Here is a 16745-nt window from a genome sequence, read left to right as displayed (position 1 = left end):
GATGGTGCCCACTGGCTGTAGTGAGGAAGAGGGGGAGCATAAAAATGAGGCCTATAAGAATAAAAGAGAAAGAAAAAGAGGGCGTCTGTTGGCTAAGCAAGGCAGAGTGACAGCACATAGATGGCACCCACCGGTCTCTGTTTCTGGAGAGTGTTCCAACAGCTCTTAGATGTGTGTGTAAAAATAGATGCCTGCCCCCAGGCCAATGCTTTAATATATGAAAACGAACCTCTTTCACTCAAAGTCTAAATGCAATCTGCTGCCTCAGCTGAGCCCTGGGGAGGGTGAGTCTCAGTGTGCAAGCCCTTCTAGAGCCATTTCTCAGATTGCTACAGTTTTGTGGATCTTGTGGATGTGAGCCTGGTTGGTTTTCAAAGCTAGGTATTTGGGGGTTCATCTCTCAGGTGCAACTATTAACAGTTGGAGTGCTTGATGTGCGATTGATACCCTTCAATCCTCAGGGAGAAGCTCTGGGTTTTGAGTTCCCTCCTGATTTGGGGTCACTGTACCAACAGTGGTATGTATAGCAAGATTGTGTCCCAGCCATTCCTACCCCCTTTTTAAAAAATTTTATTTATTTTATTTTGGGCTACGTTGGGTCTTTGTTGCTGCATGTGGGCTTTCTCTAGTTGCAGCGAGTGGGGGCTGCTCTTCATTGTGGTGCACGGCCTTCTCATTGCGGTGGCTTCTCTTGTTGCGGAGCACAGGCTCCAGGTGCATGGACTCAGTAGTTGTGGCTCACAGGCTCTAGAGTGCAGGTTCAGTAGTTGTGGCACATGGGCTTAGTTGCCCTGCAGCATGTGGGATCTTCCTGGACCAGGGCTCGAACCTGTGTCCCCTGCGTTGGCGGGCAGATTATTAACCACTGTGCCACCAGGGAAGCCTCCTACCCATTTTAATGTCATTTTCTTCTCATTTGCCCAGTGTAGTCCATGCTCAGCCAACATTTTAAGTTTTTTCCAGAGGAAGTTGTTCATATGTAGCTGTAGACTCGGTGGGTCTGTGAGAGGTGAGTTCAGGATCTTTCTATGTCACCATCTTGAACCGGAAATGTAATTCTTATATAGTGATCTTGTATCCTGTAAATTCACTTAACTCACTTATGGGCTCTAGTAGAGTTTTTATAGATTTCCTCAGATTTTCTACATAGGGGAGCATGACATTTGTGAAAAAAAGGCAGTTTTACTTCTTCCCTTTCCAATATAGGGGTTTTTATTTCTTATCTCTTGATCTTATTGCACTGGCTAGAATCTTTAATGTTGAGGTTTGGCATCCTTATCTTCTTCCTGATCTTAGGGGAAAATTGATTCAGTTTTTCACAATTTAGTATGATGCTAGTTGTAAGATTTTAAGTAAATGCCCTTTAATGCATTGAAGAATTTTCCTTCTATTCCTACTTTTCTGAGAGTTTTTGTCAGGAATGGATGTTGGATTTTCTCAAATGATTTTCTGCATCTATTGACATAATCAGAAATAATTTACGTATTTATTTATATATTTATAGATGAATATTCTTTAGTTTGTTAATATGATGAATTACACTGATGGATTTTCAAGTGTCAAAACAATTTGCATTCTTGGGATAAACTTCACTTGGTCAAATGTATTACCCTTTTTATAAATTTTGGATTCAATCTGCTAAAATTTTGTTTAGGATTTTTGATATCTATGTTTATAACATAGGAATATTGGTCTGCCATTTCTCTGTAATATCTTTGTCTGGTTTTGGTGTCAGGGTAATTCTGTAATCATAGAATGAGTTGGGAAGAATTCTCACCTTTTTAATTTTTTGAAAGAGTTCATGAAGAATTTGTAAATGTTTAGTGGAATTCACCTGTGCTGCCCTATGGGCCTGCAGTTTTCTTTGTGGGAATGTTTTAAACTACGAATTCAATTTCTTTAATAGATAGGCTCTTCAGGTTATATATTTCTTCCTTGGTAAACTTGGGTAATCTGTGTCTTTCAAGAAATTTGCCCATTTTATCTAAGTTGTTGAATTTACTAGCATAACGTTGTTCATAATATTTTCCCAGATTATTATTATTACACTTATGTGAAAAATATGGGTAATTTGATAGGGATCACATTAAATCTGTAGATTGCTTTGTATATCCTCTGAGGCATTTTATTTGCATGTGTGTATTATATCCCTAGAAAAAGATCCAGGTATTTTCCCTCCAGTGTGTTTTCCTCTTGCTTCTTTATGGTCCATGATGCCAGCTGAGGTTGTCAGTACAATGAAAAGAAACTGATGGGACGGGAGCACGTTATTCTGACATTTTTCTAGATCTTTGAGTTGCACATCAAATCTGGGGCTGATCCCTCCACAGTTATTTAGCCTGTCTGTGAGGTTCACAACAATTTCCCCAGCCCTGTGATCATCGATGATTTCAAATTTGCCAATGTAACCGTGATTCTTCATCACAGTTAGAAACCTGACGATGACTTTGGAGCATGGCCTAAACCAACCTGGCGTTTGCCTCTTTTTTTTGGCATTGTTGATACTCTTGAGACCATCAGCCAGGACATGCATGCACACCATTATGGCGGCACAGAAAGATGGTGGAAAGAGCAGTATGGCCATTTTAACAATATTAATTCTTCCAATCCAAGAGCATGGGATATCTTTCCATTTCTTTGAATCATCTTCAGTTTCCTTTATTAATGTTTTATAGTTCTCAGTATATAAGTGTTTCACCTCTTTGGTTAGTTTTATTCCTAAGTATTTTATTTTTGGGGGGTGCAATTTTTTAATATAAATTTATTTTATTTATTTGTGGCTGCATTGGGTCTTCATTGCTGTGTGCGGGCTTTCTCTAGTTGCGGTGAGCGGGGGCCATTCCTCCTTGCAGTGCGCGGGCCTCTCTTTGCGGTGGCCCCTCGTGTTGTGGAGCACAGGCTCCAGGCATGCAGGCCTCAGCAGCTGTGGCTCGTGGGCTCCAGAGCGCAGGCTCAGCATTTGTGGCACACGGGCCTAGCTGTTCCGCAGCATGTGGGATCCTCCTGGAACAGGGCTCGAACCCCTGTCCCCTGCATTGGCAGTCGGATTCCTAACCACTGCGCCACGAGGGAAGCCTGGGGGGGGTGATTTTAAAAGGGATTGTTTTTTTACATTCCTTTCTGATATTTCATTGTTAGTGTAAAGAAATGCAACTGATTTCTGTATGTTAATCTTGTATCCTGCTACCTTGCTGAATTCATTGATCAGTTCTAGGGTTTTCTATCTATAGTATCATGTCATCTGCATATAATGACACTTTTACCTCTTCCCTTCCAATTTGGATACTTTTTTATTTCTTTTTCTTACCTGAGTGCCTTGGCTAGGACTTCAATACTGTGTTGAATAGAAGAGGTGAGAGTAGGCATCCTTGTCTTGTTCCAGATTTTAACAGGAAGACTTTCAGCTTTTCACTATTGAGTATTATATTGGCTGTGGGTTTGTCAAAAATGGCTTTTATTATGTTGAGATATGTTCCCTCTATACCCACTTTGGTAAGAGTTTTTATTATGAATGGATATTGAATTTTGTCAAATGCTTTTTCTGCCTCTACTGAGATGATGATGTGGTTTTTGTCTTTTCTTTTGTTTATGTGGTATATCACATTGATTTGCATACGTTGAACCATTCTTGTGAACTTGGGATGAATCCCACTTGGTCATGGTGTATGGTCTTTTTTATGTGTTGTTGGATTCGGTTTGCTAATATTTTGTCGAGAATTAGTAACTTAAAAAAATATGGTAATAGACCAATGTAACCCAATACAGATTGGGGTTTAATAGATGATAAAGATGGAATTTCAAACTAATGGAGGAAAGGTGGACTATTTAGTATATGGTATTGGCACAACTGATTGGGGTTTTTTTGGGGGCGTAGGAGTGGGGCTTAATCCCTCCCTCATTCTTATATCAAAGTCAGTTATAGACAAAACAAAAATTTAAATGTAAAAGCAAAACTATAACCATAATGAAGAAAATATGAGTAAGTTATTGATATCATTCAAGAGTAGGAAAGACCTTTCTGAAAATGACATAAAATACCCATTGAAAAATCTGATTAAAACAAAATTGAAAAAAAACCCCACAAAGCCAACAGTTCTTATCTAGAACAACTAAAAACACCATAAACAAAATCAAAAGGTATATTGGGAAAACTATTTATAACTTTTTATAACATATCATGGGAAAATGGAGATTATATATAGATAGATAGATAGATAGATAGATATAGATAGATCTCCTAAAAATCAGAACGAACAAGTCCCTAGTAGAAAATAATGGGCACAGAACGTGAACAGATAATTTAAAGAAGAAATACAAATGATTGAGAAACATAAATATAGGCTCAACCCCACTAATATAATGATGGTTTAAATTAGAGCAAAAATAAAATACTATTTTTCTTGCCTACCGGATTTATGAAAATTAAAAAGATTTTCAATATCAAGTAAAGTCAGCCCTTCATATACTTGGGTTCTGCATCTACAGATTCATCCAACCATGGATCACAAAAACTCAGGGAAAAAAAGTCCCAGAAAGTTCCAAAAAGCAAAACTTGAATTTGCGATGGGCTGGCAACTCTTTACATAACATTTACATTGTATTTACAACTATGTATTTAGTATTTGCATTGTATTATGTATTATAAGTAATCTAGAGATGATTTAAAGTATCAGGGAGGATGTGCATAGCTTATATGCTAATACTACACTGTTCTATATAAGGGACTTGAACATCCAAGGATTTTGGTATCCACAGGGACCCTGGAAACAATCCCCCTGAGGATACCGAGGGACAATTGTATATGGGAGTGTGATAATTCTGTACTACTGTAACAGAGACAAAACAAAGTGGTTTAACAAAGATGCTCAAAGATGATCTGTCTTCCTGCTCTCAGGGCTTTTGCAACTTTTGCTCCATAACGCCAACAGCCCCTTCCAATTTATGTCCTGTCTTGCCTTGGATTGATGTGGCTACACTGTGCTCTCCCAGGCTGGTCTTAAGTCATGCGCAACAAGGGACAGACGTTTCTTGTCTGAATGGGGCTGCCGTTCTCATGTTGCACATGGGCCCCTTGCTTCTCCTCCTCTCCTGGCAATAGTGTGTGGAAGGCAGGGGTGTGGTCAACAGAGAGTGAGAACCTGGTCGAGGAATGCAGTGATTCTGGCCTAAAGAGCTCAAGAGAAGTCACTGTTGGAAAATCTGTTGTTCTATTTTCATGCTATAAAATTCCGAATGGTAAATTTTACGTGACTGGAAAATGAATGATGGTTCTTGTTTTACCTGCATACTCAGGGTAAGACTTGCCCTCATCAATGAGCACAGTGTCCCTCTCTGACAGTCACTGGAAGTGGCTGGATGCTGCACCCTAGGGAGCAATAAATGTAACCAGCATTAAATAAGTGGTACTGGGGGACCGCATAGGTGAGATGACCTATATTGTTTCAATATTAAACAAGTTCCCAAGAGTTATGGTATTTAAAGTAATAACACAGTTGCTACATTTTTCTCCAGATGGGATGTAATATTAGTCAGAAAGGGTGATTTGTCAATAAAGAAGAGCTAGTTCCTGGACCTGAACAGGAAAATATGATGCACTTATTGAACAATAAACAAATATTTAAGTACTTTCTACTCATTATTCTAAATCTTCATCAATAAATCACTGTACCTTACATGGACCAATAAATTTTGTAATACATTTAAAAGTTAAATTGTTTACTTTGTAACCAGAAAGAAGTACAGGTTTTTTAAAAGACTAGGAAGAATTACATCAAAGTTTTATAATGATTGTGTCTTGAGTGTTGGCTTCTTAAGAGACTTTTTGGTTTCTTTTTTATATGTTCTATAATGTGGTCACAATAAACTAGAAAATAATAACTTGGACATGGCCACATAGCTAGTTAAGTAGAAAAAACAAATTCTCCTTGAGTCCAGAGTCTATACTCTTTTTTTCTCTTAAAACAATTAAAAAAATAAGTAATAAAATGTATATAAGTCAAAACATACAAAAGGACTGGTGAGAAATAAATCTTCCTCCCAATCTGTTGTTCAATTATCTAGTTCCTTTCCTCAGAGGCAGCCACTGTTAGTTTCTTTGTATCCTTCAAGAGACAGAAAATTAGCTGTGTGTGTATTTTTTCTTTTTAAACACAAATGACAAATACACACACACACACACACACACACACACACTCTTCAGTACTTTGCTCTTTTCATTGATACGTCCTGGAGATCTGATGATGTCAGTATATAAAAAACAGACAACTGTACATTATTATATTAAATGGATATTTGCACCATGATTTATTAACTCATCCTAAACCTACTGCTATTTCAAAGAATATTGAACTTAATAATATTCTCACACATATGCTTAGAAATACATGTGAGAGTATACAGGTGGGATAAATTGCTATAAGTGGATTTGCTAAGTCAAAGGGGATACTTATTTAAAGTATATTGCTAAATTACTCACTTCAGAGGTAGTCCCAGTTTTACACTTTCACCAAAAAAAAGGATGTATATCTTTCACCCCAAGCTCGCCTACTTCCTGAGCTTTGCCATTTCCCATGCTCTTTTCAGTGTAGCACACTGCCTGGCTCTGAGTCCCAATTCTAGCATTTACTAGGTTTGTGACTTTTGGAAGTCAATTTAATGTCTCTGAACTTTCACCCTTAATGGAGATAATATCCATTTTCTATAGTTTCTATCAAAATTAAAGGTGATATGTGAGAGACCAAACATTACACACATGGTAGGCAGAATCAGTATTTTTATATATTCTACATATAAATAGCTCTTATACTTTTCTTCCACTTCTCCACTTCTATTCTTAGCCCAGCAACTGTTCTGGCTTTATTATTCACCTACTTGCTTTCGGTATCTTTTTCACATGTCCTCCCCGCTTCCCTCAAATCTGATGGTCAAATCTTCCTGAATTCGAGTTCTGGTTGTTACTCCCCTGCCTTAAAAAACAAAAGCAAAGCTAAAGCCAAACCTGTATAACTAAGTGGAAATTCTGTACCTTATTCTCCATTATCTAGCCCCACTCTACCTTCCTAAGTGATTAGAGAGGTAGCTATCACAAGTGCATCTACTATCCATATATTGATTAATACCAGACAGATGCTTTGCTAATTAGTACAGCAAATGTCAGAAATGGGTTTTTATTCAATTGATGGCTTTTAATTAGCATGATGAATGTTAGAAATGGACTCTCACTGAGAAATTACAGATATTTAAGGTATGTATTAATAGATTAGCTAAAATGTTCAGACACTGCCCATTATTTTGTGAACTGGGTGTAAGTTCTATGTGCTTTACCCTTAGAGGTGGTTCCCAAATTTTGAACACCCAGCAGTTCCATGGCCAGACTTCGGGTCGAACAATTTCTGGTTGTTTCATGTCCATTTAAAGGAATATTATCACATCTGGTATGAGTGAACCTGTCATGCAAAGTGTGATCAAATCACCCAAACTGGTAAAGAGCAGGACTTCATCAGAGTTACAAAACAGGTTGTATGGACAGTTTTGTACTTGCTTGTAATAATGGTTAGCAAAGGTGTGAGAGGCAGAATTTGATCTAAAACTGACTTTCATCATATCCTGTTAAACAAGGGTGTGGGGGAATAGCTAACTCTCATCCATGCTAAACGTTTTTTGCCAGTAAAATCCCTAAGAGTTGTACATGATGACATTGTTTCGGATCAGTTGGGAATAATTGGATGTACATTTATAACATCATGAACTCCCCTCTCAATTCCAACAGTATTAAATCTGCATGTCACTTAGTGAATTTCAAAATTTGTCTTTGTGGTCCACTTTATACCACTGGTAGACTAAGTTTCTTAAAAAAATTTAAAAAAATTTTTTTACCTTTTGACCCCCTTCACCCATTTCTGCTACCTCTTCCTCCAACTACCCCTGGCAACCATCAATTCATTCTCTGTATTTATGAGGTCGTTTTTTTGTTTGTTTGTTGTTATTGTTGTTAGAGTCAGTATTTAAGAGAGATTATGCAGTATTTCACTTGACATAATTCCCTCGAGGTCCATCATGTTGTCACAAATGGCAAGATTTCAGTCTTTTTTATAACTGAATAATATTCCATATATATATATTCATATTTTCATTATCCATACAACTATTGATGGTCACACTTAGGTTGCTTCCATATTTTGGATACTGGAAATAATGCTGCAATGAATATGGGGATACGTTTATCTTTTTGAGTTAGTGTTTTTATTTTCTTCAGATAAATACCCAAAAGTGGAATTGCTGGATCATATGGTAGTTCTATTTTTATTTTTTTGAGAAACCTCCGTACTGTTTTTAATAGTGGCTGCACCAGTTTACATTGCCACCAACTGTGCACAAGTGTTCCCTGTTATCCATATCCTTGCCAACACTTGCTATTTTTTGTCTTTTTGGTAATAGCCATTCTAACAGGTTTGAGGTAATAACTCACTGTGGTTTTGATTTGCATTTTCCAGGTCATTAGTGATGTTGAGATTATTTTTTAAAAAAATTTTTTATTGAAACATAGTTGATTTACAATGTTGTGCTAGTTTCAGATGTACAGCAAAGTAATCTAGTTATATATGTGTGTATATATATTTATTACATTCTCTTCCATTATAAGTTATTACCGATATTGAGTATAATTCCCTGTACTATACAGGGAATCCCTGCTATACAGCAGGTCCCTGTTGGTTATCTATTTTATATATAGTAGTGTGTATATTTTAATCCCAAACTCTTAATTTATCCCTTCCCTCCCCGTTGGTAACCATAGTTTGCTCTCTATATCTGAGTCTATTTCTGTTTTGTAAATAAGTTCATCTGTGTGATATTTTAGATTCCACATATAAGTGATATCATATGGTATTTTTCTCTTTCTGACTTACTTTACTTAGTATAATAATCTCTAGGTCCATCCATGTTGCTGCAAGTGGCATTATTTCATTCTTTTTTATGGCTAATATTCCATTGTATGTATGTATGTATGTATGTATGTGTATATATATATATATATATATATATATATATATACCACATCTTCTTTATCCATTCATCTCTTGATGGACACTTAGGTTGTTTCCATGTCTTGCTATTGTAAATAGTGCTGCAATGAATATTGGGGTGCATGTATCATTTCAGATTATGGTTTTCTCCAAATATATGCCCAGGAGTGGGATTGCAGGATTATATGGTAGCTATTTGTTTATTTTACTTCTTTACTTACTGCACCACACAGCATGCGGGATCCCTGTTCCCCGACCAGGGATCGAACCCATGCCTCCTGCAGTGGAAACACAGAGTCTCAACCGCTGGACCACCAGGAAAGTCCTGGTAGCTCTATTTTTAGTTTTTAAAGGAACCTCCATACTGTTCTCCGTAGTGGCTGTATCAATTTACATTCCCACCAACAGTGTAGGAGGGTTCCCTTTTCTCCACACCCTCTCCAGCATTTATTATCTGTAGACTTTTTCTTTTCTTTTTTCCTTTTTTTTTGCACTGCACTGAGCAGGCTGCAGGATCTTAGTTTTCTGACCAGGGACCAAACCTGTGCCGCCTGCGATGGTAGTGTGGATTCTTAACCACTGGACTGCCAGGGAAGTCCCTAGACTTTTTGATGATGGCCATTCTGACCAGTGTGAGGTGATACCTCATTGGAGTTTTGATTTGCATTTCTCTAATGATTAGTGATGTTGAGCATATTTTCATGTGCTTTTTGACCATCTGTATGTCTTCTTTGGAGAAACGTCTATTATTTTTTTTAGCTGCATCAGGTCTTTGTTGTGGCTTGCAGCCTTCTCTCTAGTTGTGGCGTGCGGGTTTTCTCCAGTTGTGGTGTGTGGGCTCTGTAGTTGTGTCACACGGGCTCTCTCGTTGAGGCACACGAGCTCAGTAGTTGCGGCATGCGGGCTTAGTTGCCCTGTGGCATGTGGGATTTTAGTTCCCTGACCAGGGATTGAACCTGTGTCCCCTGCATTGGAAGGCAGATTCTTTACCACTGGACCACCAGGGGAGTCCCGAGAAATGTCTATTTAGATCTTCTGCCCATTTTATGATTGGGTTGTTTTGATATTGAGCTGTATGAGCTATTTGTATATTTTGGAGATTAATCCCTTGTTGGTCGCATTGTTTGCAAATATTTTCTCCCATTCTGTAGGTTGTCTTTTCATTTTGTTTATGATTTCCTTTGCTATGCAAAAGCTTTTAAATTTAACTAGGTCCCATTTGCTTACTTTTGTTTTTATTGTCATTACTCTAGGAGGAGACAGATCCAAAAAGATATCTGTGATATATTTCAAACAGTTATCTGCCTATGTTTTCCTCTAGGAGTTTTAAAATATCTGGTTTTACATTTAGGTCTTTAATCCATTTTGAATTTATTTTTGTGTATGGTATTAGAGAGTGTTCTAATTTCATTCTTTTACATGTAGCTGTCTAGTTTTCCCAGCACCACTTATAGAAGAGACTGTCTTTTCTCCATTGTGTATTCCTGCCTCCTTTGTCTTAGACTAATTGGTCATAGGTGCGTGGGTTTATTTCTGAGCCTTCTGTCCTGTTCCATTGATCTATATGTCTGTTTTTATGCCAGTACCATACTGTTTTGATGACTGTAGCTTTGTGGTATAGTCTGAAGTCAGGGAGTCTGATTCCTCCAGCTCCATTTTTCTTTCTCAAGATTGCTTTGGCTATTCAGGGTCTTTTGTGTTTCCATACAAATTAAAAAAATTTTTTTGTTCTAGTTCTGTGAAAAATGCCATTGGTAATTTGATAGGAATTGCACTGAATCTGTAGATTGCCTTGGGTAGTATAGTCATCTTGACAATATTGATTTTTTCTATCCAAGAACACAGTACATCTTTCTATCTGTATCATCTTCGATTTCTTTCATCAACATCTTATGGTTTTCAGAGTACAGGTCTTTTGCCTCCTTAGATAGGTTTATTCCTAGGTATTTTATTCTTTTTGATGCAGTAGTAAATGGGATTGTCTCCTCAATTTCTGTTTCCGATCTTTTGTTGTTAATGTATAGGAATGCAAGAGATTTTTGTGTATTAATTTTGTATCCTGCAACTTTACTGAATTCATTGATGAGCTCTAGTAGTTTTCTGGTAGCATCCTTAGAATATTCTATTTATAGTATCATGTTATCTGCAAACAGTGACAGTTTTACTTCTTCTTTTCCAATTTGCATTCCTTTTCTTTTTCTTTTCTGATTGCCATGGCTGGACTGTCAAAACTATGTTGAATAAAAGAGGTGAGAGTGGGCATCCTTGTCTCATTCCTGATCTTAGAGAAAACGCTTTCAGCTTTTCACTGTTGAGAATGATGTTAGCTCTGGGTTTGCCATATATGACCTTTAGTATGTTGAGATAGGTTCCCTCTTTGCCCACTTTCTGGAGACATTTGTTTCTTTGTTTTTTTTTTAATCATAAATGGATGTTGAATTTTGTCAAAAGCTTTTTCTGCATCTACTGAGATGATCATATGGTTTTTATTCTTCTATTTGTTAATGTGGTGTATCACACTGATTGATTTTCAGATACTGAAGAATACCTGTATCCCTGGGATAAATCCCACTTGACCATGGTGTATGATCCTTTTAATGTATTGCTGGATTTGGTTTGCTAGCATTTTGTTGAGGATTTTTGCATCTATGTTCATCAGTGGTATTGGCCTGTAATTTTCTTTTTTGGTATCTTTGTCTGGTTTTGGTACCAGGGTGATGGTGGCCTCAGAATAAGTTTGGGAGTGTTCCTTCCTCTGCAATTTTTGGGAATATTTTCAGAAAGATAGGTGGTAACTCTTCTCTAAATGTTTGATGTAATTCGTCTGTGAAGCCATCTGGTCCTAGACTTCTGTTTGTTGGGAGTTTTTAAATCAGTTTCAATTTCAGTAGTTGCGATTGGTCTGTTCATGTTTTCCATTTCCTGGTTCAGTCTTGGGAGATTGTACCTTTCTAAGGATTTGTCCATTTCTGTTTGGATGTCCATTTTATTGGCACATAGTGGCTTTTCGTGGTCTCTTAATGTCTTTTGTATTTCCGTGTTGTTTGTTATAACTTATCCTTTTTCATTTCTAATTTTATTGATTTGGGCCCTCTCCCTTTTTTTCTTGATGAGTCTGGCTAAAAATTTATCAACTTTGTTTATCTTTTTCATGTATCTGTTGGCCATCTGTATGTCTTCTTTGGAAAAATGCCTATTCAGATCTTCTGCCCATTTTTAAATAGGTATATGTATTTTTTCCTATTAAGTCATATGAATGCTTTATATATTTTGGATATTAATCCCTTATCAGATATATTATTTGCAAATATTTTCTCCCATTCAGTAGGTTACCTTTCCATTTTGTTACTGGTTTCCTGTCCTGTGCAGAAGCTTTTTAGTTTGATCTAGTCCAACCTGTTTACTTTTGCTTTTGTTGTTTTTGCTTTTGGTGTCAGATTAAAAACATCATTACTAAAACCTGTGTCAAGGAGCTTACCACCTATCTATCTTCTAGGAGTTTTGTGGTTTCAGGTCTTATGTTTAAGTTTTTAATCCATTTGAGTTAATTTTTGTGTATGGTGTAAGATAGTGGTCCAGTTTCATTATTTTGCATGTGGCTGTCCACTTTTCCTAACGTCATTTCTTAAAGAGATTGTCCTTTCCCCACTGTGTATTCTTGGCTCCTTTGTCATAAATTAATTGATTATGTATGTGTGGGTTTATTTCTGGGCTCTTCTGTTCCATTGACTTGTGTGATTGTTTTTATGCCAATAATGTACTGTGTTAATTACTATAACTGTAATATAAGTGGACCCTTGAACAACATGGGTTTGAACTGCATGGATTCACTTATAACCTGGATTTTTCACTAAGTACATACTACAGTACTGCATAATCAGTGTGGAACTGCAGATATGGAGGGCTGACTGTGAAGTTATACACACAGATGACTGTGTGGTATGTTGGTGCCCTTAACCCCTCCATTGTTGAAGAGCCAACTCTAGTTTGAAATCAGGGAGTGTGATGCCTCCAGCTTTGTTCTTCTTTCTCAAGTTTGCTTTGGCTATTCAGTGTCTTTTGTGGTTCTATACGAATTTTAGGATTGTTTGTTCTATTTCTGTGAAAAATGTCATTGGAATTTCGTTAGGAATTTTATTTAGTAGATGGCTTTGTGTAGTACGGACATTTTAACAATATTCTTCCAATCCATTAGCACAGGGTATATTTTTATTTGTGTTGTGTTCAGTTTCTTTCATTAACATTTTGTACTTTTCAGTATACATGTCTTTCACCTCCTTGGTTAAATTTATTGCTAGGTATTTTATTCTTTTTGATGTAATTGTAAAAAGGATTGTTTTCTTCATTTCTTTTTCTGATAGTTCATTATTAGGATATAAAAATGTAAGAGAGTTTTTGCATTGATCCTGTATCCTGAAACGTTACTGAATGCATTTATTAGTTCTATCAGTTTTTTGGTAGAGTCTTAAGGGTTTTCTACGTATTGTATTGTCATCTGTAAATAGTGAGTTTTAGTTCTTTCTTTCCAATTTGGATGCCTTTTATTCCATTTTCTTGCTTAATTGCTCTAGTTAGGACTTTCAATACTATGTAGAATAAAAGTGGTGGAAGGTGGGCATCCTTGTCTTGTTCCTGATCTTAGAGAAAAAGCTTTTAGCATTATACTGTTGAATATGATGTTAGCTGTAGGTCTGTCATATATGGTCTTTGTTATGTTGAGGTATGTTTCCTCTATCCCCACTTTGTTGAGAGTTTTTATCATGAATGGATGTTGAATTCAGTCAAATGTTTTTCTGCATCTAATGAGATGATCGTATGATTTTTACCACTCATTTTGTTAATGTGGACATTGAAACATCCTTGCATCCCTGATATAAATCCCACTGGATCCTTTTAATGTACTGTTGAATTTGGTTTGCTAATATTTAGTTGAGGATTTTTAGATCTGTGTTCATTAGGGACATTGGCCTGAAAATTTCTTTTCTTGTGGCATCCTTGTCTGGTTTTGGTATCAGGGTAATGCTGGCCTTATACATTGAGTTTGGAAGAGTTCCCTCCTCTTCTATTTTCTGGAAGAGTTTGAAAAGGGTTGGTATTATTTCTTCTTAGAATGTTTGGTAAAATTCACCAATGAAGCCACTTAATCCTGAACTTTTGTTTGTTGGGGACTTTTTGATTATTGATACAATCTTGTTACTAGTAATCGGTCTGTTAAGATTTTCTATTTCTTCACAGCTGCCTTGAAAGATTGTATGTTTCTAGTAGTTTATCCATTTCTTCTAGATCATCCAATCTGTTGGTGTATAATTGTTTGTATTGGTCTCTTCTAATCTTTTGTATTTCTGTGGTATCAATTATAATTGATTATATTACATAATTGATACCACTTCCATTTCTGATTTTATTTGAGTCCTCTTTTTTCTCTTCGTGTGTCTAGCTAAAGTTTTGTCAATTTTGTTTATCTTTCCAAAAAGCAGCCCTTAGTTCCCTTGATCTTTTTTATTGTCTTTTTAGTCTCTATTTCATTTATTTTTGCTCTGATCTTTGTTTTTTCCTTCCTTTTACTAACTTTGGTCTTTGTTTGTTCTGCTTTTTCTAGTTCCTTGAGGTATATAGTTAGGTTGTCTGAGACTTTTCTTGTTGTTTGAGGTATGCATTTATAGCTATGAACTTCCCTCTTTAACTGCTTTTGCTGCAACCCATAAATTTTGGTATATTCTGTTTCTTTTTTTTTTTTTTGGTCTCAATGTATTCTTAAAAAATTTTTACATTTTAATCTTTATTTTTGGCTGCATTGGGTCTTCATTGCTGCATGCAGGCTTTCTCTAGTTGCGCCAAGTGGGAGCTATTCTTCATTGTGGTTCACAGGCTTCTCATTGCAGTGGCTTCTCTCGTTGCAGAGCACGGCTCTAGGTGCACAAGCTTCAGTAGTTGCAGCACGTGGGCTCAGTAGTTGTGGCACACGGGCCCTGGAGCATGCGGGCTTCAGTAGTTGCAGCACGTGCACTCAGTAGTTGCAGCACGTGGGCTTTAGAGTGCATGGGCTTCAGTAGTTGTGGCACATGAGCTTAGTTGCTCCACAGCATGTGGGATCTTCCCGGACCAGGGATCAAACCCATGTCCCCTGCATTGGCAGGCAGATTCTTAACCACTGTGCCACCAGGGAAGTCCCTCAAGGTATTTTTTTTCTTTTGACTTCTTTGACCCATTGATTGTTCAGTAGTATCTTGTTTAATCTCTACATATTTTTGCATTTTCCAGTTTTCTTCGTGTAATTGATTTCTAGTTTTATACTGCTGTGGTCAGAAGAGATGCTTGATATGACTTCAGTTCTCCTAAATTTATTAAGACTTGTTTAGTGGCCTAACATATGATTTATCCTGGAGAATGTTCCATGTGTACTTGAGAAGAATGTGTATACTGCTGCTTTGGGATGGAATGTTCTGTATATATCTGTTAAGTTCACCTGATCTAATTTGTCATTTAAGGCTGTGGTTTCTTCATTGATTTTCTGCCTAGATGATCTATCCATTGACATTGACATTGACAGTGGGGTATTAAAGCCTCCTATTATTATTGTATTGTTGTCTATTTCTCCCTTTAGGTCTTTAATATATGCTTTCTACATTTAGGTGCTACTATGTTGGGTGTACAAATATTATGTCCCCTAGTTGGATTGACCTCTTTATCATTTTGGAATGCCCTTCTTTGTCTCTCATAACATTCTTTGTTTTAAAGTCTATTTTGCCTGATATAAGTATAGCTACCCCTGCTTTTGTTGTTTTCATTTGCATGGAATAAATATCTTTTTCCACTGATTCATTTTCAGTCTGGGTGTGTCTATAAATCTGAAGTGAGTCTCTTGTAGACAGTATATAGATGGGTCTTGTTTTTCTTAATCCATTCATCCACTCCATGTCTTTGATTGGAGAATTTAGTTCATTTACACTTAAAGTAATTATCGATAGGTAGGAACTTATGGCCACTTGTTCATTGTTTTTTGGTTGTTCTGTAGTTCCTCTCTGTTCTCATCTTCTTCTTCTCCTTTGTGGTTTGATGACTTTCTTTACTGGTAGACTTAAATTCCTTTCTCTTTATCTTTTATTTATCTACTACAAAATTTTGCCTTTTGTTACCATGAGGCTTACATGTAACAACTTATGTCTGTAAGAGTCTTATTTAAGTCAATAACAACTTAAGACTGATCTCACTTTAAAGCTCTACATTTTTTACTCTATTCCAACCCACCAACTTCTATGTTTTTGATATTACATTTTTTTTTATCTTGTGTTACTTATTGTAATCAGTTATTTTACTTTTGTCTTTTAACCTTCATACTAGCTTTAAAAGTGATTAATCCTTTTCTATATTTATCTTTCCAGTGAGATTTATTCTTTCATATATTTTGTTACTAATTAATACCGTTTCTTTTCAGCTTAAAGAAGTCCCACTAACATTTTTATAAGACCAATTTAGTGGTGATAAACTCCTTTAGTTTCTCTGGAAAACTCTTTCTCTCTCCTTTAACTCTGAATGATAACACTGTCAGGTACAGTATTCTTTGTTGGAAGTTTTTGTTTGTTTTTTGTTTTTCTTTCAGTACTTTGAAAGAGTGCCATTCCCTTCTGGCCTACAAAATTTCTGCTGTAAAATCTGCTGATAGTCTTATGAGGATTCTCTTGTATGTAGCAAGTTGGCCTTCTCTTATTGCTTTTAAGATTC

General features: G+C 36.5%; 1 protein-coding gene across 1 annotated transcript; it reads right to left on the bottom strand.

The window, feature by feature from the left end:
• Positions 1-1513: 1513 nt before the first annotated feature.
• LOC308619346 (small ribosomal subunit protein uS8-like) lies at positions 1514-6074 on the bottom strand. Its single transcript, XM_081237990.1, has 2 exons — positions 6007-6074; positions 1514-5365 (listed from the first exon to the last, which is right to left on the bottom strand). The coding sequence occupies exon 2, from the start codon at positions 2582-2584 to the stop codon at positions 2126-2128; it is 459 nt and encodes a 152-aa protein (XP_081094116.1). The 5' UTR covers positions 2585-5365; positions 6007-6074; the 3' UTR covers positions 1514-2125.
• Between the last annotated feature and the right edge of the window lie 10671 nt (positions 6075-16745).

The sequence above is a fragment of the Mesoplodon bidens genome (genome assembly GCF_964165515.1).
Source record: "Mesoplodon bidens genome assembly, chromosome: 6".
NCBI lineage: Eukaryota > Metazoa > Chordata > Mammalia > Artiodactyla > Ziphiidae > Mesoplodon > Mesoplodon bidens.
The sequence above is the reverse complement of the archived record's forward strand: the minus strand, read 5'-3'. Positions and strand labels throughout refer to the sequence as shown.

Bases quoted from the DNA above. Each gene is read 5' to 3' on its own strand.
- LOC308619346 (XM_081237990.1), bottom strand. From the start codon at position 2,584: ATGGCCATACTGCTCTTTCCACCATCTTTCTGTGCCGCCATAATGGTG.